The following is a 22,670-nucleotide window of genomic DNA, read 5'->3' as shown; positions in this document are numbered from 1 at the left end:
CACATGAATGATAAACTACCGAGTGGTGTTTAATTTAAATCAGACCTGCATTGTTCTTGTGATTTTCACTGTGTAATCTTGGCAAAATGTTAGGAGTGACACTGAGCACAAGTAGAGAGAATATAGACTTAACATGATTACACTGCTGTCTTGATTTCTTGTAGTCGCTTGTTCATAAGCTGAGAGTGACAGATGGTGACAATTGAATTTTTCAAGGCTGTTCTGTGGCACAGCTATGAGCGAAACTCTAGGAGAGATGTATGCAGTATGTCAGCTAGATTTGAGTAGTGTTTTCTGGCAATAAAAAATAATTAGAACTGAAAATTTATGGATTATATTTGAAATTCTGGAAAAGGTACTCCAGTCTTACAGATCCTTTTGTCATCACTGTTTGTTTTTTTCTCTTTCTGAAGTAATTCAGAGAGGATGGGGCTTCAGAAAAGAGTATTATGATTGTGCATGATATTGGAAGGCTGGATATGCAAATGGGATTAAGACATTGCCACTACCAAGTCTACCACTAAACTATGTCCCCAAGCACCTTGTCTACATATCTCTTAAATACCTGCAGGGATGGTGACTCAAAAGCAATGACATAAAGGGAAGAGAAACTATAAAAAGCCAAAATAATTTCACTTAGCAGTAATTGTGGAAGAACTACATATTTGTTGTTTTTTTTTTTTTTCACATAGAACAGTTTAGATCCTAATTAGAGCAGCTCCTGATAATTGCAGTGACAGGAATCAAGGAAATGTATTCCTAAGACATTGAATACTTGTCTCAACATGACAGTGTGTTGGTGATTTGTCAAGTTGTAACCATCATAAGTGATTTTCCACTCTTTGACCATTCTCTTTATTTGTGTCAAAAGTTCTGGTACTTCTGGAAGTATGCACACTTGACTTGTGCAGTTATTACTCACCTATAGCAGCTGAAGTTCATCATCCTGGGCTCGTGTTCACCTTTCTGTGGTCCTAGACAACCAGTATGTGCTCTCTTGAGCAGGTGTAGCTCATGTCCCAGGTAATTAATAGTAACAGAGATGAATTGAACTGAGTTGTGGACTGAAGCAGCTGATGTATATTCCTGAGGAGAACAGGCCTGATCTGAAGCTGGTAACCCTGACCAGAGTGGTGGGTTGGGATGTGGGGATGGCAGTCTCCTCAGCGACTGACATTGAGCCTAACAGAGATTGCAAACAAAGCTTTTTAAGCAGTTGAAAGGCAGTTGTAAAAAGTTGTTTGAGAGCACTCAAGTTGTTTGACCTCAAAGCTGATTTGTCTTTTTCTTCTCTGCAGCTTATTTTACTTGGATCTAGAATTCTAGGATCATACAACTTCTAAAAATAAGGATGTAAAACATTAGCAAGACTTCCAAGCTTTATTATCCCCATACCTTACAGTATCTTTTCTTTCTGTATTTCCTCATCTGAAGTATGTCACTCAAGTTTGAATTTAATACTATTGCAGTAAACATGAGAAATACTTATTTTCAGTTTCTTGTTTTTTTGAAGGTTTGCTTTTCTGCAGTTTTTGTTGTCTTTGTAAAATCTCCTACATTGACTTACACACGTTTCACTACACAAAAGGAAAAACTAAATTTTATTTTCATTACTTACAGTATTTAAACTTTTGAAGCCATGGGAGTAAAGGTCCAGAGACCTCGTTGCTTTTTTGACATAGCCATCAACAATGTACCTGGTAAGAAAATTAAAATATCTATTCAGTAACATGGTATTCATAGAAGATATATAAGAATAATACAAATACCAGTTAACTTCATAATAAGTATGGCTCTTTTTTTCTAGCTGGAAGAGTTGTCTTTGAACTGTTTTCAGATGTGTGTCCAAAGACATGTGAGAATTTTCGCTGCCTTTGCACAGGTTTGTAGATTTTAAATTTTATTTACAATTTTTAATGTAATACCATGTTAGCTAGTTTGATGTCTGTGTTATTTTTGCTGACATTTTCTTGCATATAAGTACATAAAACATTTGTTCTTGGTATCTTTAGAGATTTAGCTGATTTCTCATATACATCTGATGTAGAATCAAAGCAGTTATAGCTTTGGCTTAGTATGTTGCAGGGAGTATATACTAATCAACTTTAAATACGGACACGGTAAGCTGATTTTCTGTTACTAGCATAGATATTACTGTTCACGTTATGTAACATCATCCAGTCTTGAAAGGTAGCCAGTAAGAGGTCAACCATGCAGACTTACTTTTTAGTCTTATGATACTTGGAGGTATTTGAAAGATATTGGTGGTATTCATTAGGCTTTCGGGTGGTTTTTTTTACTTCATTATAATTTTTCTTCAATGGTGGAGACTGGCAATTTCCACTTCTATTCAAAGTCACATTATTTCTTGAACCAAATACTGAGAAGATTCTCTCCTGGAAGCATTTCCAAACAGAATTATTGTCCTGCAGACTACATGTTTTTGTTGAAAATGCTGGCAGTTTAGTAAAGCTTAAATTTATTATCCCAAGAACAATTTTGTGAATACATAAGTAGCATACATGCTTTCTGTCTTCAGCATTTTCTGCTTCCTTTCCTTCCAGCTCTGTTGTTTTTCAGGTCAAGGCTCTGTGGCTGTTAATACTGAATCACTCAGCAGTGCTAACATGATCTGAATCAGGTGTGGGTGCATAATTACATTCATGTCAAGTTAGCGAGAACACTTAGTGCACCGTTCATGATGTCTGCAGGAATGTAGGTATTATCTGATCTGACATTAGGTTTACTGGCACAAAATCAGATTATCAAAATTTGTTAGCAAATTTGAACCTTAAAGTGATTCTTTTTAATGGATGTATGTTACCATGTAACCATAGCATTCCTGATCTATCAACTGTCCAAAAGTCACATTTATTGCATAAAGGTGTTATTCACTGCTACTGCTTTAAATTTTTGACTTGTCTTTCAGCAGCATTTAAGGTCAGGAATAGGTATGGCTAAGTTCATACTTAGAAGGTGACATTCAAAATCAAATTCAGATATTTTGCTGCTTTGATGTGTTTAAGAGTAATGAGGAAAATATATGGGCAGTGTTTATGATACTGATCATCAGCAAATTAATCCAAATTAAAGTTTTGATTTTATTGGTATTCCTTACTCATTTTTTGGGGGCAGTTTTTCAAAGTATACGATGTCATCTTTAAACAGGGATCAGCAGTTCCATGTTTTCCTGACATATCTATGTTAGGCATATGCCAAGTTATTGGAACAAATACAGCTTCACATTTATTAAAGTTCCTATCAAAAGTGCTTTTTCTAGCTAGTCAGATCCATATGGAAACACCAGTCTGTTACAGGTAAGTTCAGAGGCAACTGCCCTTGACCAAAAGCTGCCAGTTTAATAGCCCAGAATAAGATTATAGGAAGATACAATCCAGTTGTTTGCCAGCATTGAGAGGAAGAGATCCTTTTCCTTCCAGCATACTCCCACTGATTACGTTACTGTTACCTTGAGGTTGGCTCTGCCGTTCACCTTGCTAACTCAGCAGAGACCTTATCTGTTTGAAGGTAGCAGGGAAAGTGAACAGTGTTGTAGCTGAAGCAGAGTCTGCTGATGCGTCTGAGCACCAGAGCTGATGTAAGAGAGAAAGATGGCAGTTGTAAGCATGAGCAGGGGAGGGAAAGAGATTCCTTCTCCTTCCCCCATGTCTTTGTTTTTGTTATGAGCTTTTATGGTACCTTAACTTTGCCATCTTATAATTGAAGATCTGAGTGTTTTGCATGCTTCTGAGCAGTGCCGGTTATCTTAAACCTAAACTGGCTGTTTAATTTCAGTCAGTCTGCATGGAAGAGACCAGAGTTGTGTGCGGATGTCAGTAAGGAGTTCCTTTGGTATGCTGTATATATTCTGGTATACTCTAGAGACAGAAGGTATTTCTGCTCTGCTTTCTTAAATGCTAGATTCTTATTGGTATTACAGGTATGTGTCTGCCTCACAAGCTAATTTTTCAGAGCTTAGTAGACGATTTTGATTAAGTGCTTATGTAGCACTTTTTTGTAGCAGAGATTGTACAGGTACAAAGAGTAATTTTGGTTTTTGTTCCTCCTCTTTTCCTTTAGGTGAAAAGGGTACAGGAAAATCCACCCAAAAGCCATTGCATTACAAAAGTTGTCTGTTTCACAGGGTTGTGAAAGATTTTATGATCCAAGGAGGTGACTTCAGTGAAGGTATGATGTGAATCTTTGAAGAAAACGTTAATGCTTTTGTAATAGAGTATTGCAGTTTTGTGTAGCATCATTTCCTTATATTATTCTGTGATTCAATTGCTTTTTCCCTTTTTTCTGTGTCAGAACCTTTACATGAAAACTTACATAAACGTGAACTTATACACGTGTGCACACACACATACTTTTACTCAGTTATCTCAATACTAAGTATTTTGAAAGGTTTCGATGTGAGGGTAAAACACCTGCTGTTGGGAAATAAAGGAACAAGTGACACTATAGCAGAATATATGGGAGAATATTTTTTTGTTTTCCAAGTTTGCTTTGGGACTACAAAGATGCATATCTTTGCATATCCTGAAGAGTGAAGTCACTGACCTTGATGTAGTTGGATCAGTATTTCATATTATGAAACACCTTCCACATAATGTGACTGTTTTAATCAATACTTTAAGTTTTAACTGTCACTTTTCCTCTTTCAAGGAAATGGCAGAGGAGGAGAATCCATTTATGGCGGCTTTTTTGAAGGTAAGTTTTATCAGTCTGCTCTATTCCAGTGTTAAGCAATAACCTTTACATTCTGTAGTCTCTGTAAACTTGAACTCCATTGTTTTTGTTAAAATTTTGTCTAGTCTTAGAAGCTTTTGACTGCCCAGTTTAGATTATTTTACTTTACTTTTAACCTTTTTATTTAATGAAAAATTAAAACCAAATTCCTTTGTACCTCTGTTCTACCAGATTTACATTTTTATAACTGTTTTAAAACATTTTTGGCTTAGGCAGCTAGCTAAAGAAAACTCTTTTTCTTCCAGTGGGAAAGGAGAAAGCCATGATGGAGTCAGGTTTCCTTGCAAATGTTTATTTAAAAGAAAGCATAAAGCCCTGCTTTCCTGAACCCAAGAGGAATTAATGATAGAGGCTATTTGTTTAGAACAGAACAGTCCTGGTTCTTTTACAGTCAGTGTTGCAGAAGAAATACCTCTTCTGCACTCCAGTGTGTTTCTCGGCCTGTGTTTGTCTAGAAGATATAGGAGAATCTCTGTGCTTCTTGGAGCAGTTTTTATATTACATCTAAAGCCATGTGATGGCTAGCTGCCACCAGCTCCTCTCCTCCTCCCTGCCACTTTTTCTTTTAACATTGGTTCTTGTCTGAGTTTGCAGCAAACAATCAAAAGAATTATTCATAATTTTAGTAGGGCCAGGCTGCAATTTTATATCAGAACTTGAGTTGAATCAACAGTTTGCAACTGCCAAAAGAGGGAGGAGGTCTTACCTTGCACTGTCATTCAGATCAGACTTTCAGCTGATTAAGCTTGCTAAAATTCCCAAAGACTATTGCAGAAAAAACATTTATTTATTTCCGTATTAGTGAATGGACCCAATTCAATAATTTGTCAGGCATCAGAACCAACACAAGTGAGTAGCTGGGTTTGAGGAAATGCATGGTTGGGGGAGATCGAAGAAGGAGCAAAATCTCTGTCTGCCTTCTGGCAGTTGCATCTGTCTGACTCAGCCACAGTACAAAACAATCTGTGGGAGTTTTTTGCTTTTGTGAATCTCTTAACTAACTCACCAAGGATTAGATTGACAGTTGAAGCTATGCCATATAGCATCTGTACAGGTCACCAGAGAGCGAGTGGGACTGTCCTGTTACTGCCACACAGTATGATATGAAATAGCATATAGATAGCGTGCTTTGCTTCTTTGTTAATGCTTGGTCCTGCCATCTGTAGCTAAACAACATTCAGCAGACTTCCTTGGTCTGAAGAGTTTGGATCCCTCAACAGCCTTTACCATGGTTTGCAAAAGGAGGGAGATCAGATAATCTCTTACATATGTCTTAAAGAACAGTGATTATGTTTCACAGCTTCATTGGGATTTAGTTTGAGCTGTTACAATGATTTGCTCATCAGAAATAGGATTCATTCAAGTTAAACTTACTTTCTTAATGGCAAGCTTGCTAAGTTCATCTGTGTGTCTGACAGACAAACAGAAGTTGTCTGGATTGCTCTCAAACTGGATATCCATGTGTATTAAAGAATAATAAAACACCAAAACTGCCTGAAAATGAGGCGTTTGTTAATGTACGGCTAGAAAACTTCTGTTCCAAGGAGACAATGATCAGCACATGCAAAATAGAACAGCTTAAAATGATGTCTGTGCTAATGTTGGTAGGAAACAAATCTCCTGAACAAGAATACTTTTTTTCTAGTATTTTTTTCTTCAGGCTGCAGACCATTAATTCATACTTCTCCTTATTAAATTGCATTATCTAGAATGGAAGGAATGATGTATTTTTAAAAATAGCTATTACTTTGAATCTTTTTAATACAACTTTCTACTGAAGTGATTAGCAGATTTATTCAATAAGGATGCTTACTTAGATTATAGCATTTATCTAAGCATATGTGGTGTATTCAGAGTAACTGAAAACAATTTCTTTAGATGAAAGCTTTGCTGTAAAGCACAACAAAGAATTTCTCCTTTCAATGGCCAACCGAGGGAAAGATACAAATGGTTCACAGTTCTTTATGTAAGTATTGTACTGTCCTGAAATGTGTGGGTGGCTTGCCATTTGTAAGCTGTAAAGGTAATCCTTTTAAATACTGAAGACTAGCTCCTGTGCAAACACTAAGTTATGGTTTTTCACTAAGTTGCACGGAAGTAGCCATTTTCCTAATGCGCTGTTTAAAGAGCCTGACTATTTTTATCACTTTTGTGTTTAGTGCTTATTGTCTGTGTAGAGGAGCTTTTGGTAGTTTTCAGTAGCTGTGTTCTAACTTGGGCAGTAAAGCAAACCTGTTAGTTCCTTGTGGAATTCTTTATCAATTTCTTCTAATAAGTGTTGTCTTGGAGGAAGCCAACAGCTTTGGGGCTTCTTAAAAGTAATAGAGGGTTGTTTGGTTTTTTTTGTCACAAAGTAACATCCCAGTGCAGTCTCATTTACAATTAAAACTTAAATTCTTAAAATCCGTTGTAGTAGACTCTTCTTAAATCTAATTTATCTACAGAAAACATTATTGAAATACATCACTCTTACCCATGTTTCATGACCTTAATTAACATGTTGAGTTGTGGATTGTCACTTAATCATTAGACCCTTATTTTGGGATTCCTGACTGTAATTATCCCAGCCTTTCACTTCTTCCATGGCTGTATCTGTATGTCTTAGTAATGCTAGTAACAGGGGAATGCTGAGAGAAAGTCAGTTCTACATCAAATAATCTGTACGTAGATATTTTTTTCTTCCTTTGATTTCTGATTATTTTCTGATGTATAGAAGATTATCTGCAGTTTTCTTACTCTGAAACAGTAGCCTTAATTTTTATATCTGTTTCTGGTGGTGTGTATATATATATGTTTTAATAAATACTTGTCCTATATGAGGATGTTGTCTAAAACTTTATGTACATTTTTGTTCAGTAAAATGTGATACTGAAAGTAGTGAATCAAATAGGTAGTTTAGTGTATAAAACATACATACTTTTAACTGCACACAAACTTAGAATAATATATCTCAGGTTTGTTCAGTTTATTAGTTCCTTAAAAATGACTTTAACCTTTATATGTGTATATGACGTGCTTCAAATGCTGTTTCCACTAATGCTGACTTTGTTCTTCTCTTTAAAATCTGGAAACAACAGAACAACTAAACCTACACCTCACTTAGATGGGTAAATATATTTTTCTTTTGTTTCTTTGGGAACTGCCTTGAGAAAAATTAAGTACTAAGAATTCTTACTTTTGTTTAAATTCTTCAGACATCATGTTGTTTTTGGACAAGTCATCTCAGGTCAGGAAGTTGTGAGAGAAATAGAAAACCAGAAAACAGATGCATCTAGTAAACCATATGCTGAAGTACGCATACTGAGTTGTGGAGAGTTAATTCCAAAATCCAAAGGTAAAGTTGAACTGTACATTTACTTAGATATAAAACTATAGATGCAAAATATGAGGTAATTTTGCTTATTTTCTTCCCTGTTGGTTGCTTATATAATACTTAATAAATACTTAGAAACTTATTTGTGATGGTTGGAGGAGCACTTGGTGAAAAGGTGAATAACATTGCAGTACAGTTTGTCTTCAAAAAAACTTAAAAGGTGTCAATGCAGAAGACATTAAAGAAATGTCATACATGCTTTCTTCAAAGCTTCTCCTGTGTTGGATTTCCTTGTACTAGCTAAATTTTAGTACAAAGCTGGCAAGCACTTGTCCCATAGAAAGTAAAGTGCTATGTTAAGATTGATGGCAGTCTAACTTTATTTGATAACTGCTGCTTTTTTTGCAGGTATTGAACTTACTTCAAGTTTCTTTCAAGTAAATCTTCAGAATAGGCACTTAGAGTAAAAAAGCCTAGAATTGCCCTTTAGCAGATATCCTTTTTAAGTTACAATAAACTATATTCTTAAACAAGAATATGACAGAACCTGCCTTTCTTTCTGGAAGGGATGCCCTATTCTTCCATTCCAGAGCTGAACATGGTATTTGAGATAGGATGCTGCTTCTCTTACAGAATAAGCCGCAATCTTAGGTGTTGCTGTCACTCTAGAGAACCTCATTAGAGGAAGCCCAGAATGCACCTTTGGTAGGAACTATGATAGGGATCATCATGCTTTTTCACTTGTAGCACCTTCTACTGGTATGTACTGTGAAGGGTTGCACCAAGGAGGTTGAAGCACGTGACAAGAATAATTGGGTTTTTTGGCCTAAGGAAAATACAGACATTCAAGCCTGAGTTTCATAGTTTTTCCTCTTCTTTTTGATGCACTTCTGGGTTCACCTGTTGTGGTGTCTAGCAAAATGACTTTGGAGTCTGAAGTGAACTCTTCAGTACCTCAGAACTCCAAGCAAAGTTATCTTATGGCTCCTGACTTCTCAAAGGTTTCTAGAACTTCTTAGATTAACTCATAAGTCACCCCGTGTGTTAGAACATAATTTTGTTTTTCTGGACAGTGCTCAGGAGTGTGGTATCTGTTAGAAAATGCACAGGTGGTATAGATTAGGAAATTTTAATAAACCAATGCAGATACAGAATGAGTGAAGCTAGTGGGGAGATACCCACTGTGTATATGTCTTCCTTGGTTTGCCACACTTTTTAGTCCACTCTAGAACACTTGAAATTGAATGACTAAATTAAAGTTTTGTCACTGAAGTGTGATGACTTAAAGCTGTTAGGCAGTGCTTTAAGGTACTTGTTTTCAAAAGAGTGAATAAAATAAATTTTAAAAAAATTTTTTCTTTAAGCTCTTCTGAAAGAGAATAGGCTTCTTGAAAGATCTGTCCAGTCCTACCCATTTCTCCGTGTCCTTGTAACTCTTTAGCTCAGTACTGCTGAAATCCTGGAGACTGCTTCTTGTGGCTGGTCTGGTATGCCACAGAGGGAAATTGATGCCAGGGTGATGGGATAGCCCATTCAGCTGACCATAAGGCACAGTACCAGAGAGTGATGGGCAGCAGGAGCATTTGGAGAACAAGATGCCTTAGGCATCAACATCAGGAAGGTGGAGGGCAGAGCTGAGTGCGGGGAGGTGTGGGCCCTAGTGGGCACTAACGCAGAGCCAGCCTGATGAAGGTGCTACCTGACAGACCATGATGGAGATCCTGGTGAGTGGAGAATCCTGCTATTGAAAGGAAAAGGCTGTCTGTAGGACCTGCGAAGGGAAATCTGTCACTACCCTGAGAGGTTATAGTATGGCTGGAACTGTTTGCTAAATGTGCAACATGGAAGCACTGAGGAGCCATTCTGACCTGAGGCAGTGGAGATAGGAGGAACACTTTGTCATCACATCAGCAAGGAAATGTGTCAAGCTGCAGGCCAAAGCTGACAAGTGGAGAGGCCCTTGGACCTATCAATATATGGAAGAGGCCAGGGAATCCGTATAGGAGGAGCATTTTCTGGGAGGTGAGCAGTGTCATGGAAGATCATCAAGAGAGAGTCAGCTCACAGTGGAGCTGTTTGTAGCACATTATTTATGGGAGGCAAAAGGGAACTGAAGAAATATAAGGCAGTTACCAGAGGAGACTGCTTCTAAGAATTTGCTGTTAAGACAGTTGCCAGTGAGGGAAGTAATGGTGAATTTCTGTGGGAGGGTACATTATGATAGCAGGGCAGGCTTAAACCACAATATTTATTGGATGAGCTTGTCTGGTAGGTAATACAAAGGATTAGACAAGTCTTTATGGAAGGAAAATAGAACTGATACTTCTTGAGTTTAGCAGTAAAGTCAAGATAGCACAAGCAGAAGGAATCACAGTAGAAGTTAGGTGCTTGGTATGAATGTTCTTTTATGTTAAAGTTGAGGAAAAGTGATTGGATTTTGGGGTATCATGATGAATATCCAGACAAAGTGCTTTTTGAAGGAAGCAAATCTACCTCTTTTGTATAGAAGAATTGGATTTATTTAGGGATGAGTGGATGATGACTTAACTGAGCCAGCTTACTGGATGCTGTGTGAATTAAATGGTACAGTGATCACAGTTACAATATTGCAGAGGCCTAGCTTGGAAGCTTTCACCTGGGATTTGAGAGGATGATCACCTAGTTAAATGAAATATTTGTCATCTTTTCCTGTGTGTTTGGGTTTTTTTTTTTATTTTATTTATTAAAGTTGGAGGAGTTAGTGAAAATGTACGAGAGAAGCTAAATTATAAAAAAGAATCTCTGGCCAAGTGGTGGTATTATTAGAAAATTTAGAAAAGTTCCAGGAAAAATCCTGGAGGGGGGGGGGGCGCAAAGTATTAAGATAGTGTTTAGAAAGGTCATTATGAACTAGCTAAACTAATATAATTATCAAGAAAAACTGAAGAACAAGTAACATAGTATTAATTTTCTTAACAGACAAATTAGAGTTTTATAGCAATTGACGAAGTTTCAGAAGGGGGTCTATTCAAACAAGCCTGGCTGTATTGTTTGAGATTGTGACTCTTTGGTTAATCAAAGGTATATCTGAGATGTTTTCAAGACTGTAAGACACTGTCATTCTGATTCAAAACCAACCAAACAAAATGGCTTTGTCCATTGGGCAGTTTTAAACAAGAGTATCTAATGAAGATTTCTCATGAAAAGAGTATTTCTAGGGAATTCTGTGCAGAGCCATGCTAGGCTTGATTTGTGATCTTCATTGATGTTATAGATGTCCCTGTAGAATCACTGTTCCTAAAAGCGTGCTTTTTGCAATTAAGGCAGATTATGGGCTGCCATCATAATTCATCAAAGAATAGTTTTGTAATTAGGTCATTCTATCAGTACAATTTATTTTAAAAAAGATATCGGTACAGATTACCAAGCGCTGATACAGAGGATGAAGTTACACATTTAGGAATCATGAAATATATATGGAATAAGAGCAGTCTTAAAAAGTGATGATTCTGGTAAGTAACGTCTTACCTGGACTTTTGATTCATGTATGCTCCCTTACCCATTCAGCCCCTAGAGTACTCATTTTTTTCTGCCATCTTGTTGCACATTGTTGTTAGCCCTCTTTCCACAAGGGGGTTGCTATGAGCAGTTGTTTCAGACTTTTCTGTTCCGGATTATTTTTTTTTCTTGGTGAACTGGCCACTATGTATAAACTATTTTGGCTTTAGCCAAAACTGTTCAAAGTGAATCTAGAGATGGCTTGTTTTCCCTATCCTCTTTTTTTTTCTCTTTTTTCTCTTTTTTTTTTTTCTCTTTTCCTCTTTTTTTTTTTTCCCCTTCCTCTTTCTTTCCCCCTTCCTCTGCTGTTGCAGTTGTGTGGTAGGTTGCTTGTCTACAAAAACATCTATGTCCAGAGGCATTTGTGATACAGGACTTCTCACAATAACAATGTCATCTGATCAACAAGAAGCAAATATGGTAGTGTTCCCTAAGGCATATCTCTGAGGACTTAATTACTGTGTTAATTTTTGTTGTAAGAAACAGTGGGTCCTTAATCAAGCAATGAAAGACATAATAATGGCAAATAATTGAAGCAAGATGCATGCAAAATATAAAAAAGACCAGATACTCTGAACAGCAGTGATTAAACACTGGAAAAAAGGTTTGGGGGAAATACCTGTCTAAACGTCCTGAAGCAAAGACACCCTCTTTTTGGCGACTGCTGTAGTCCAACACAGGTTACTGAACTTGATAGAAGGTAACTATTTGAGTGTCACTGATGTGAATGACAAGATGACATCATCTGTTCTGACTTTTGTGCCTGAGTCTGAGTGCTTTCTGCCCAGGTCATTTCCTCAAGTCCTGGAGTCTGACATGGGGGGACTAACATAAGGCTTGCTACTGTCCATAACAAGCTGAGTTGTGGAGAGTGCTTGGCTGTGCCATGCAGTGTGACCATGTAATTCATGAAGTCTAACAAATACTGCAGGTCACAGTGAATGGAGTAGGAAGTGATATATCTATTTCAGATGTGGTCATAAGTTGAAACCTGATCCTGAACTTAATGAGCTGGAACAGTTGGACTGTAAATAAAAGTCTGTTTCCTTCTTGCTGACCTTCATGCTGCAGGATTGGTTTCATTTGTTGTGATCTGTAATTGGCCAGCACTGGGTTGGTTCAGTATTCAAAATAGCACACTGCTGCTGGACAGAGATAGATGTCACCAGAAACTATATTCAGTACCTCTTGCTAGATATTCTACCTTTGCTGTGTAAACAGTTCTGGGCTTTTTTGATTTTATTTTTTTTTTTTCTGCCTCATTGTTTCACTCCCTACCTGCCACATGATCTCCCAAATACATCTGCCATTGATGTTACTTGCTGAATGTTAAGAACCATATTATGATTGTTGAGGTAGTTGCTCACTAACTCATCTCCATTTCTATCGATTACTTACTTATTTTAAAGTAGTAACATACCTAAACTTTTTACAAGAATGCAGATAAAACTGTCACGATAGTTTTTGACACACTTAGATGCAGGAAGGAGAAAATAACAGATAATAACTGCATTTATTGATGCCTTATTCAGACATTTCTGAAATTGAGCTTGGAGATACCTTGTTGTGGTTTAAACCCGGCCAGCAGACAGACACCATACAGACGCTTGCTCCTCCTCCCCTGCCTGGGCGATAGAACTGGAGGGGTAAAGGAGGACTCGTAGATTGAGAAAAGCAGTTTAATAATTGAAATAAAATAGTAACAGAAGTTACTTTTTCTAGTTATAGAAATTAGTAGTGCACAGTGTGATTGCTCACCACCTGCCAACTGATACCCAGCCAGTTCCCAGCTAGTGATCCTGAAGAAAACCAAGATCCTGCAGCCACAGTCCTGAAGTTGACTGCAATCCTGCATCCTCAAGGCATGTAGGAAACAGTATAGTGCTATGTAGTGGTTTTTTTTGGAATGGCCAAAACCAAAAGTGTTGAATGAATGAGAAGCATTTGAAAGTGACTTGGGACATAGAAATTAGTTAACTTTTATAGTATTTTTTGTGTTCATGGAATTTAGAACTCAGGTGAAATTCCTCTTTTTGTTTGGGTGTTACCAGGCCTATATGACAGCAGGGTCCTTTGACATTAATTTGGAAACTGTTCAGTTTTCTTTTATAAATATGTTCTTGTTACACTCTGTGAATGTCTATATTAGACAATCTAAAACTTATATAAAACATTACCAAGATTTTTTTATTAAATATAGTGCTTTAGTAAGGACATTGAGCAAAAGTTTGAGAAAACAGGCCAGGTACCTTGGTCTGGATCAACAAGGGAAGTAAAAAAAAAAAAAGACATCTGTCTCTTGGAAGCATTTTACAAGAATCTGTAAAAACATCTGATGAGAACCAGCTGATTTCAATCAGCCAGCTGTCCTAAGTAGATAAGACAACTTCCTAGATTATACTTCACCTAGAAATGACCAGAAGAGTAATATGATCTACAAACTACAAAGGGTTGGTTGTCAGGCTTTCGTTAGTGGTATCAAATGAGGCTTGTGAATAAAACACATAGAAGATGGCATGAAAAAAGTCACTGTAGAAGTCATACAGGTATGACTTGTGTCTGTGATGCTGATTTGAAAAGTTAATGCAATTTAGTGCTATGGGATTAAATTTCATCCACTGTGCCAGTGGGGAGATTCAGTAATGTTAGAAGGAGAAAAAAGTATGCATAAAGTGTATGACCACAAAAGGAGAGATGAAGATTGTTTCTGCTGAGATTTTTCTGTACCATGTATCTGATGTACTGTTACCTGAATTAAGACCCAGCTAGCATGCTGTCATCCAGGTCTTTTATCTCAGTCAGTTCTTTAGGAAGCAGGTGTTCTGCATCACTGTGAAGAGGAAATCTTCTACCACTGTAGATTGACAGGAGTAAAATATGACAACTTCATGTATTTGAAAGATTTTCATGTTTTATATTCAAGAACTATATACAGATTATATACTATAAAAGTTACTATTAAGAGATGATGCTGTGAATGAGAGCTGAACTTTTGCTTTTCTGAGAAATGCTGACTCTTGTCCATTAGGAATCCATAACTGTCTGCAGTTGGTATAATACATCCACATTTAACTTTGCTACTCTCAAGCATACCCAGTTATGTCCAGTTTCCAAGAGACAATACTAAGTTCCCACAGCACATCATCTGTAATAAAGAAGCTGCCTGAAGTGCAACTAGAAATGTATTTTGGGCAATTACAGATCTGTCCCCACTGATTTTTATTATTCTAACCTAAATGAGATTTTGTTTTCCCATTAAAAGTTAAATTGGTAGGAAGTACTTGCTTACTATTACAAATAATGTATCCCTAAGTATTATTTTAAGACTCATTATCCTAAAGACTCATTCTCTGAGTTTAGCAAGGAATTTTATGTAAATTTTCTTGGTTTTGATAATCCTTGAAAAATTGCTACCTCCCATCATGCAGTTTTGCAAAAATGAGAATTTGAGAATTTCCACGTTTAGTTCATACGATTGCAGTCACATGATTGCAGTTACAGATACCTACTTCTAACTCTCAAGAGTCAGTCAACTCGGTAATACCTGCAGTTGGAGAATATAATATTGATAATTTCAAGAAATGATACACTGTTCCATTAAATAGCTGCTTGTGTTTTCAGAGGGGCAGTTACCAGATCTGCTCTTCATTGAAGTGTTTCCTCTGCCTCAAGTTCTCTACATGAGTATCACCTTTTTTTTTTCCCTTCAGATCTCAAATCTGTTTATATAGAGTGAAAAGAATTCACTTTCCAAATAATTGCATGCTAGAAGTTGAATAGCTGTTAATAGATACTTCTTAGTATTTGGTACTGCTGCCACTTTTAACTTTTTTTCTGGACACCTGTAAGTGGTATTTGATCAGAAATTGCTACTGAGGAACCCTGAAGTGGAATTTTTCTTCCCATCCATGTGCACAAAGTCAAGGCTCTTCATAAGTAAAAAGCTGGCTAATAACCTGTAATTCTTTGAAGTTCTTGAATTCATTTATCTTCTGACACTTGAGTTATAAATTACAATACCCAAGAGGACTGATTTTCTGTAGAGCAAGGACAAAACAACCTAGCAGGATACCACATTTTTACTTTTTTTTTTTAACAGAGTTTCTCTAGTTACTTGCCTTAATTATTTTATAACAATAATACACAATAGCTAAGTACAAATTGAATCATCTTGTTGGGCACAAGTGGAAGCTGATAGAAAAAATGCTTAGCTAGACTAAACAGTTAATTTCTCCATCTCTAATAGAAAAGATGATAATTTAGGCTATTCAGGGAGGCATCTTTATGTTTTCTGCTGTGTGAAAACATTGTGTTCTCTATCTGAATAGTTTTGAGATGCAGACAGACTGCATAGTCATAATTCTGTCTTCAGTGCCTGATGTTTTCCCTTACCTGTTTTGTGCAGAAGAGAGAGGGTGGGAGGTTGCATTTAAACTGCTTGTTATATTGATGTAGGTCAGATAATATCTCTGTAAACCATGAATTCTTAGGACAGAGCAAGCTATTAAAAGCTTTGCAAAATAAGCTAATACTTCCAGCTAGGATTCATACGCAATTTTGAAATTAATTTCTGTCTCAGATCCAAAGCCTGTTCTAAGGTCTTAAAAGGTGTTCTCCTAAAATATGGATTGTTTGCTGTGATGAGAAAATGGCCTGTTTGGACATCAGTATTTATTTTAGGTATATTTTTCTTCTGTTTAACAATGAAGGTTCTGCTTTTTCTGTCTATGACTGTAGTATGTTGTGTAACGAATGATGGGCTGTCTTTGCAATTTGCAATGGCAAAGTAAAATTATATTTGATGCTGATTAGAAAAGTCAACTACAGCAGTCTGAAGACAACCAGTGTGCTCTTCTGGATTTTCTGGATAGAGCTTTTAATTTTCTGGACAATAGTCTGATAGGAATTTCATAACATTTGAAAAGTATTCATACCATTTAACTGATTTACCTGAAGCATCATAACTCAGAAATGTAGACTTGTCTTTCTTAGTTCTTGTAGTACTTTTTTTATTTGCACACTTTTTTTTTTCAATTTAGCATGACTGAAATAATACTTACATCACTTTTAATAGTTTGAGTAGGTCTCTGATCAGTTAAAGGGCATAAAAAGGTGTTTGTTCTTGGATTGTTTCCCGTCAGACTAATATCAGATTGCCAGTAAGTTGCTGATTTGCAGCTCCAGCAGCCAAATGAGAAATGGTGAAATACGTAATTAAGGACTAGTCTGCTCTTTAGTGGGCTTCCTTTTTATACCAGGTGGTTAGTAAGTAAGTTATTTGTATATTTCTGTTAAAACCAAAAAAAAACCCAAAACAACTCCAAACCCCAACACATGATGAGCTGGAGGATTAGAGCTGTTCTCTGAGCATGGTTTTACTTAGCAGGAAGGTTGGTTATTTGAGTCTTCCCTCAGAGTTAAATTCAATGAGTAGTCAGTTTAGTCTGTGCCACTTATTTTCTGTTTCAAAACTGCTCTTGTTTGTGATTTGAATAGATTTTATATGAAGTTGAACCTGAAGCCAAAGAAAATTTTTTATAAACACTTCCTAAATAAATTGTAACTAATTCTTTATATGTAGCTTATGTTGTATAAAACATAATCTGAAAACAGTTCTGTAAGTTCTTAACAGTATAAATTTGATACTTTGGAGCTTCATAAATGCAGAGTGTTGGAAATTTCTTACCTATTTCTAGACATACCCTTTATTGTACTTGGGAGAAACAGTGTTTTCTGAAAATTTTTTATTTATTCTTAAGTATTTTGATGAAGTAGTTTTGAGAATCTTACAAGAAGCTCAGGCAGATACTAGATAAATTTATTTTTCTAAGATTTATTTAGAAGTGTTTGATATTAAAATGTGTCTTTGCTATTCTGACTTAAAGCCAAGAAAGAAGAAAAGAAAAGACACAAGTCGTCTTCCTCATCCAGTGACTCTGAAAGTTCAAGTGATTCAGAATCATCTTCTGATTCATCATCAGATTCTGAGAGTGCTTCAGAAGAGAAATCTAAAAAACGGAAAAAGAAACACAAGAAAAATTCAAAGAAACATAAGAAAGAAAAGAAGAAGAGAAAGAAAAGCAAGAAAAGGTGAATTTTGAGATTTGTTTTGATTTGTTACATCTACACCATACAGTACCATTTTCTTGTCCTGTAACTACAGAATAGTATTCTGTAACTAATGAAGTATCCTGAAGTTTGGGAGACAGTTGGTTTCGATATACAGGCTTCAGTGTTTCTGTGTTTCTGATATAATGGCAAAGGACAGTGTCCGTGTGTGTGTGCTGCAGCTTGTAGAGGATTGAAGGAATGGGCTAAGACTTACGTGTATGTGACTTGAAAAGCTGCAGGAGTGTGTGGTTTGAGATGAGTGGTGATAGCTTTTTTCCCTAAATTCAATTCTGTACAATTCAATTTAAATTATATGCAGTGGGACTTATGAAAATGTAGTATGCAGGAATAAAAGCAAAACTAAACAAAAAATTAATAAATTAACGTACTTAACAATGTTATATCTGTCTGATATGCCAAAAGTCTGGCAGTTTCACTGGAAGATAATAAAGCTCAAAAGGCACTCCTGCTTCTGAAGATGTTTCTAATCTAAGTTTTTCTTATATTTCAATGTGAGATACAGGCTGTGTCAGTGCAAGTCACATTTTTCTAAGCTAGCAGAAAAATGTAAGAAATGATCAATGCTGCCTAAACATTGCTTCTGTGGGACTAAGTTTGTTTCACACAAGTTTGTTACCAACTGTTTAGAATTACAATAGTTTGTAGCCAGTTATAGATACTAGTGTAAAATCTGAATGTGACTTTCCCGATACTGTTTTTAAAAGAAGAAATATTTTTTTAAAAAAGCTGTATCTAAATAGAGAGTAAATATATGTTCTGTGTTACACCACTGGAATTCATAGTGTTGGTCAGAAATCTTAACTATATTACATAATACAAATATTACATAATACAAAATATTGCATATTTTGGAGCAAAGATACTTGGGGTGGGGGGGAAGAAAAGTTGCTTCTGTAATAGCTCTTGTTTCTTGTAGTATCACTGTGTATTGAATTAAGAGAATTTCCGTTATTTAAATAGATTGAAAGGTCTTCCTTTGTACAAATAACTGACTTCAAGTATAAATATTTTTTTATGCAAAAATAAAGCTCATCCAGTGAAAGTGAAGATGAAAACCCTGAAGCACAGCCGTTATCTACTGTCCGTCCTGAAGAAATTCCTCCTGTACCTGAAAACCGGTTCCTGATGAGGAAAAGTCCTCCTAAAGTAGATGAGAAAGAAAAAGAGAGGAAAAGCAGAGAGAAGGAAAGAGAAAGGTAATACATCTGACTACATGCTGACAGTGGTATGATCACATTACTGTTTTAGGACTTTAATGTTGAGTCCTTTTTCTATTAAACAGTTCCATGTTGTGAGTGCTGCTGGATGAAAAAATGGATTTTTCCATTTGTTGGCAACTGTTGTCTTTGTCCTAGAACAAAGGATTCAAACATCTTTGAAGATGGTTGTCGTGAATGAAAAATTGAAAATGACTGATTCAGGAAAAAGAAAGTAAAATTAATTGCAGTTGCATTTAGAATGTATTGTAACTGTCCAATATGAAACTATAATTTAATCATTCAAAAATAGAAAGACCAGGAAATCTTGTAAAATATTTTGTGGTCACAAAATCTCAAGTTCTTACTGTGTGGTTATTACTGTCTGCACTGATAATAAAAAATAAAATGTGTGTTTTAATTTAGTGTAATTTCTGAAGAGGTTTTAAAATTGGTTTTATTTTCTCTTTTTTTTCTTTGTTATAAACAATATCACTTTTTTAAATTATTTTTAGTAATCTGTCGAATTCACAGTCAACGTACCAGAGGAGGCTGTTAGTTACCAGATCTGGAAGGAAAATCAAAGGAAGAGGACCAAGGGTAAATGTTTACAATCTGTTCCCCAAAACAAACAAGGTGGTAGCACAGTCTTACTGCTGGTGTTACTAACCATTTTCATTAGGATGGTTGATTTAAAAAAATAAAAGGCGGGATTTATGGTACATCATAATTGATTTGGGACTGAGGCTTGAAGGAAGACAAGGAAAATTAAATTAATTTTCTGTTTACATACTGAGTTTATTTGAAGGAGGGGGAGGAAAAAAAGAAAGCTTTCTTTATGTTACTGTAGTATTCTGTGAATTAGTGAATGAAATTAGCTCAAAAATTGAGCATGAGAACTAGTATGACATCAACATCAACAATGTGGGGAAGATTTCCCTATTTTGGAAGGGGGGAGCTATCAGATTGGCTCTTCTCATTTTTGTGAGGCCATATGCTATATGCTGTTTTTAGTAAAGGTTTTTAATAACAGAAGTCTTTATCCCTCAAATTTTTGCTAAAAACCTTGAAACAGTGTGAAGTATTGTTTTCATGTTACTTGTCAAAGCCAAGAATAATTATCATTGTTAGAAAAGTGAGTTGTATCTGTGCTAATTAAAAATAACAGGAGAAGACTTCTCAGCAGAGTACAAAAATCCTGAAATAGAATTTAACTTAAAAATAGTTACTTGATCAGACATTCTGTATTCCAGTTAGCTGAATGTCAAATACATTTTTTCAGTAAATTAATAACTTGTCAGTGTAAACTTGGTATACACATGTGAAGTGTCATGTTAGGTGCTGTGCAGAATCAACTGCCAGGGATAAAAAAATCTTACTTAGTTATCATAGCACGTAGAATTCAAACTTAGACTAAATTTTCTCTTCTTCCCTTCAAGCGTTACCGGACACCTTCCAGATCAAGGTCAAGAGATCGGTTCCGACGCAGTGAAACTCCTCCACATTGGAGGCAAGAAATGCAGAGAGCTCAAAGAATGAGAGTGTCTAGTGGAGAAAGATGGATAAAAGGGGACAAGTAAGATTATTTCTTTCTTGAGTGTATGCATTGAAATTTTTTTATATATGGAAAGTAATACCTATTGTCTTAGATTTTTCAATTACAGTTACTCCCAAAAAAACAGGGCACTGACTTGGTTATCCTGTTACTTAACTGTGTCTGATTTTAATCATGCTACTCTAAATATATAGTTATTAATATAGATGACAATGTGATTTAAGTTTCAGTTGTGAAGCTGTCTTATTTCTGACTTAATTTTTCAGAGTGGAGGGGATTCATAATATTTAAAAAATCCTGTCTTTCTCTCTCCAAGGAGTGAAATAAACGAAAACAAGAAAGATAATCAAAAAAGCCCAGGAAGAGGAAAAGAGAGAAAAATATCAGACCACAGACAAGTTTCTGAAAGTCCAAGCAGAAGAGGGGAAAAGGAGAAGAAAAAAGATCACAAATCCAGCAGTAAAGACAGGGAGACAAGAAGGAATTCAGAAAAAGACGACAAGCATAACAAAAACAAGGCCAAGAAAAGAGCTAAATCTAGGAGCCATAGTAAAAGCCGAGAGAAATCAAAAAGTAAAGAAAGAGACTCTAAGCACAGTAGACATGATGAAAAGAGAATAAGATCAAGAAGCAGAGAGAGAGACCATGAGAAAGGTAGAGAAAAAGAAAAGCGCTATGATTCTAGAGGGAGAGATAAAGAAAGAAGTAGGAGCAAAGAGAGAAGTAAAAGGGCAGGCTCAAGAAGTAATGAACAAGACCATAGGAAGAGTAAAGACAGGGAGAAACGTAAGTCAAGAAGTAAAGAGCGTGACTATGCTAGAGGAAAACATAGTTCTAGCAGTAGAACAAGGGATCGAAGCAAAAGCCGGGATAGGGGTAGGAGAGGAAGGTCGAGAAGCAGAGACAGAGATCGCAGTAGAAGTAAAGACTATTCAAGGAATAGAGATAGAGAAACAAGAAGAAGAGGAAGATCGAGGAGCAGAGAAAGGAGAGGTACACCAGATAAATACAGAGGAAGAGAAAATAGGAGGAGGAGAGAATCAAGGAGCTCAGAGAGGGAGGAAAGTCAAAGCAGAAACAGAGAGAGGTATTCAAATAGAGACAGTAGAAGCTCACATAAGAGGAACGATACTGAAAGCCAAAGGAAGAGGCGTTCCAAAAGCCGTGAAAGTAGCAGTCCTGAATCCAGTAAAGATAAGAAATCTAGTAGAGATCAGGATAGAAGTCCAGACTCAAAAAAGAGACCAAGCAGCAAAGAGAGAGAATCAAAAAAATCATATTCACGCAGCAGTAAAGAAAAGGAAAAGACCAGATCCTCAGCAGAAAAAGAAATAAACCAAAAATCAAAGAGTCAGGAAAGAGATCATGCCCCTAGTAAGGATAAGAAGTCTGATCATGAAACAAGTCCTGGGACAGATGACGACAGGAATGGATGAGTTTGTGGACTTAATGTTTCCATTGTCTCAAAGTTTTAGAGACATTTTGGGGAACGCCTTTTTTTAAGATGTGGACTTCAGTTTGGTCTTTTGATAATCTAAAACCTGGATCATTTGTACTGCTAAAGTTTTAATAAACTTGAAATGAAAAACAAATTATATGTGTAATACAGTGTGCTGTGTTTGAAATACTTCACTGATTTATGTATCCTTCTTGTGTGTTGGCAGCTAAAAAGGTAACTTACATGCCGCACTTATTTTTTACCTGATGACCTTAGTTTAGTGCAAACAATAGCTGCCTGTGAAGAAGCTTGTTTCGTGAGTGAAGAAGAGAGCTGCAAGTATACTACATGTCATCTTAAAGCTAAGGGAATGTTGCAAGGTGTCCATCACTCCAGTGTTGCTACATCTGTATTTCAGTAGGTATAAATCCTAAGGAAATTAATTTATAGAGGAAAATTACATTACTTTTTTTTGTAATCACAAAGTGAATTAATTTAAGTAGATCTTCACTGTTTGTACTTTTGTCACTGCCAACAGCAGAATTCATTCATGCTGTAAGGCAGTCACCTGTGTTTGTCAGTTACTTCTTTGTCCTAAAAAAAATATTTTGAAGTGCTTATCAGTGTAATTTTTTTTCCTGTAACCTTTTTCTGTTCCATGCTTCCATGTTTGGCTACTGCAGAAAATTCAGCTTGGATGCTTCAGACTGCCCTGCCTCAGTTGCTAATTAATGGATGCACAGTGAT

The 22,670-nt window shown here is 36.2% G+C and overlaps 1 protein-coding gene across 1 annotated transcript; it reads left to right on the top strand.

The window, feature by feature from the left end:
- Nucleotides 1-721: 721 nt before the first annotated feature.
- PPIG (peptidylprolyl isomerase G) lies at nucleotides 722-22,089 on the top strand. Its single transcript, XM_026852462.1, has 13 exons — nucleotides 722-823; nucleotides 1,621-1,700; nucleotides 1,808-1,882; nucleotides 4,081-4,188; nucleotides 4,669-4,713; nucleotides 6,631-6,718; nucleotides 7,830-7,859; nucleotides 7,947-8,086; nucleotides 17,488-17,692; nucleotides 18,763-18,930; nucleotides 19,446-19,530; nucleotides 20,370-20,506; nucleotides 20,802-22,089. The coding sequence occupies exons 2-13, from the start codon at nucleotides 1,640-1,642 to the stop codon at nucleotides 21,919-21,921; spliced, it is 2,262 nt and encodes a 753-aa protein (XP_026708263.1). The 5' UTR covers nucleotides 722-823; nucleotides 1,621-1,639; the 3' UTR covers nucleotides 21,922-22,089.
- Nucleotides 22,090-22,670: the final 581 nt, after the last annotated feature.

The sequence above is a fragment of the Athene cunicularia genome, assembly GCF_003259725.1.
Source record: "Athene cunicularia isolate RWA chromosome 7 unlocalized genomic scaffold, athCun1 chr7_part1, whole genome shotgun sequence".
Lineage (NCBI taxonomy): Eukaryota > Metazoa > Chordata > Aves > Strigiformes > Strigidae > Athene > Athene cunicularia.
The sequence above is the reverse complement of the archived record's forward strand: the minus strand, read 5'-3'. Positions and strand labels throughout refer to the sequence as shown.

Coding starts and splice junctions, on each gene's coding strand:
- PPIG (XM_026852462.1), top strand. CDS start 1,640: ATGGGAGTAAAGGTCCAGAGACCTCGTTGCTTTTTTGACATAGCCATC. Junction 1,883..4,080: donor TTTTCGCTGCCTTTGCACAG/GTTTGTAGATTT, acceptor CTTTTCCTTTAG/GTGAAAAGGGTACAGGAAAA. Junction 6,719..7,829: donor AATGGTTCACAGTTCTTTAT/GTAAGTATTGTA, acceptor TGGAAACAACAG/AACAACTAAACCTACACCTC.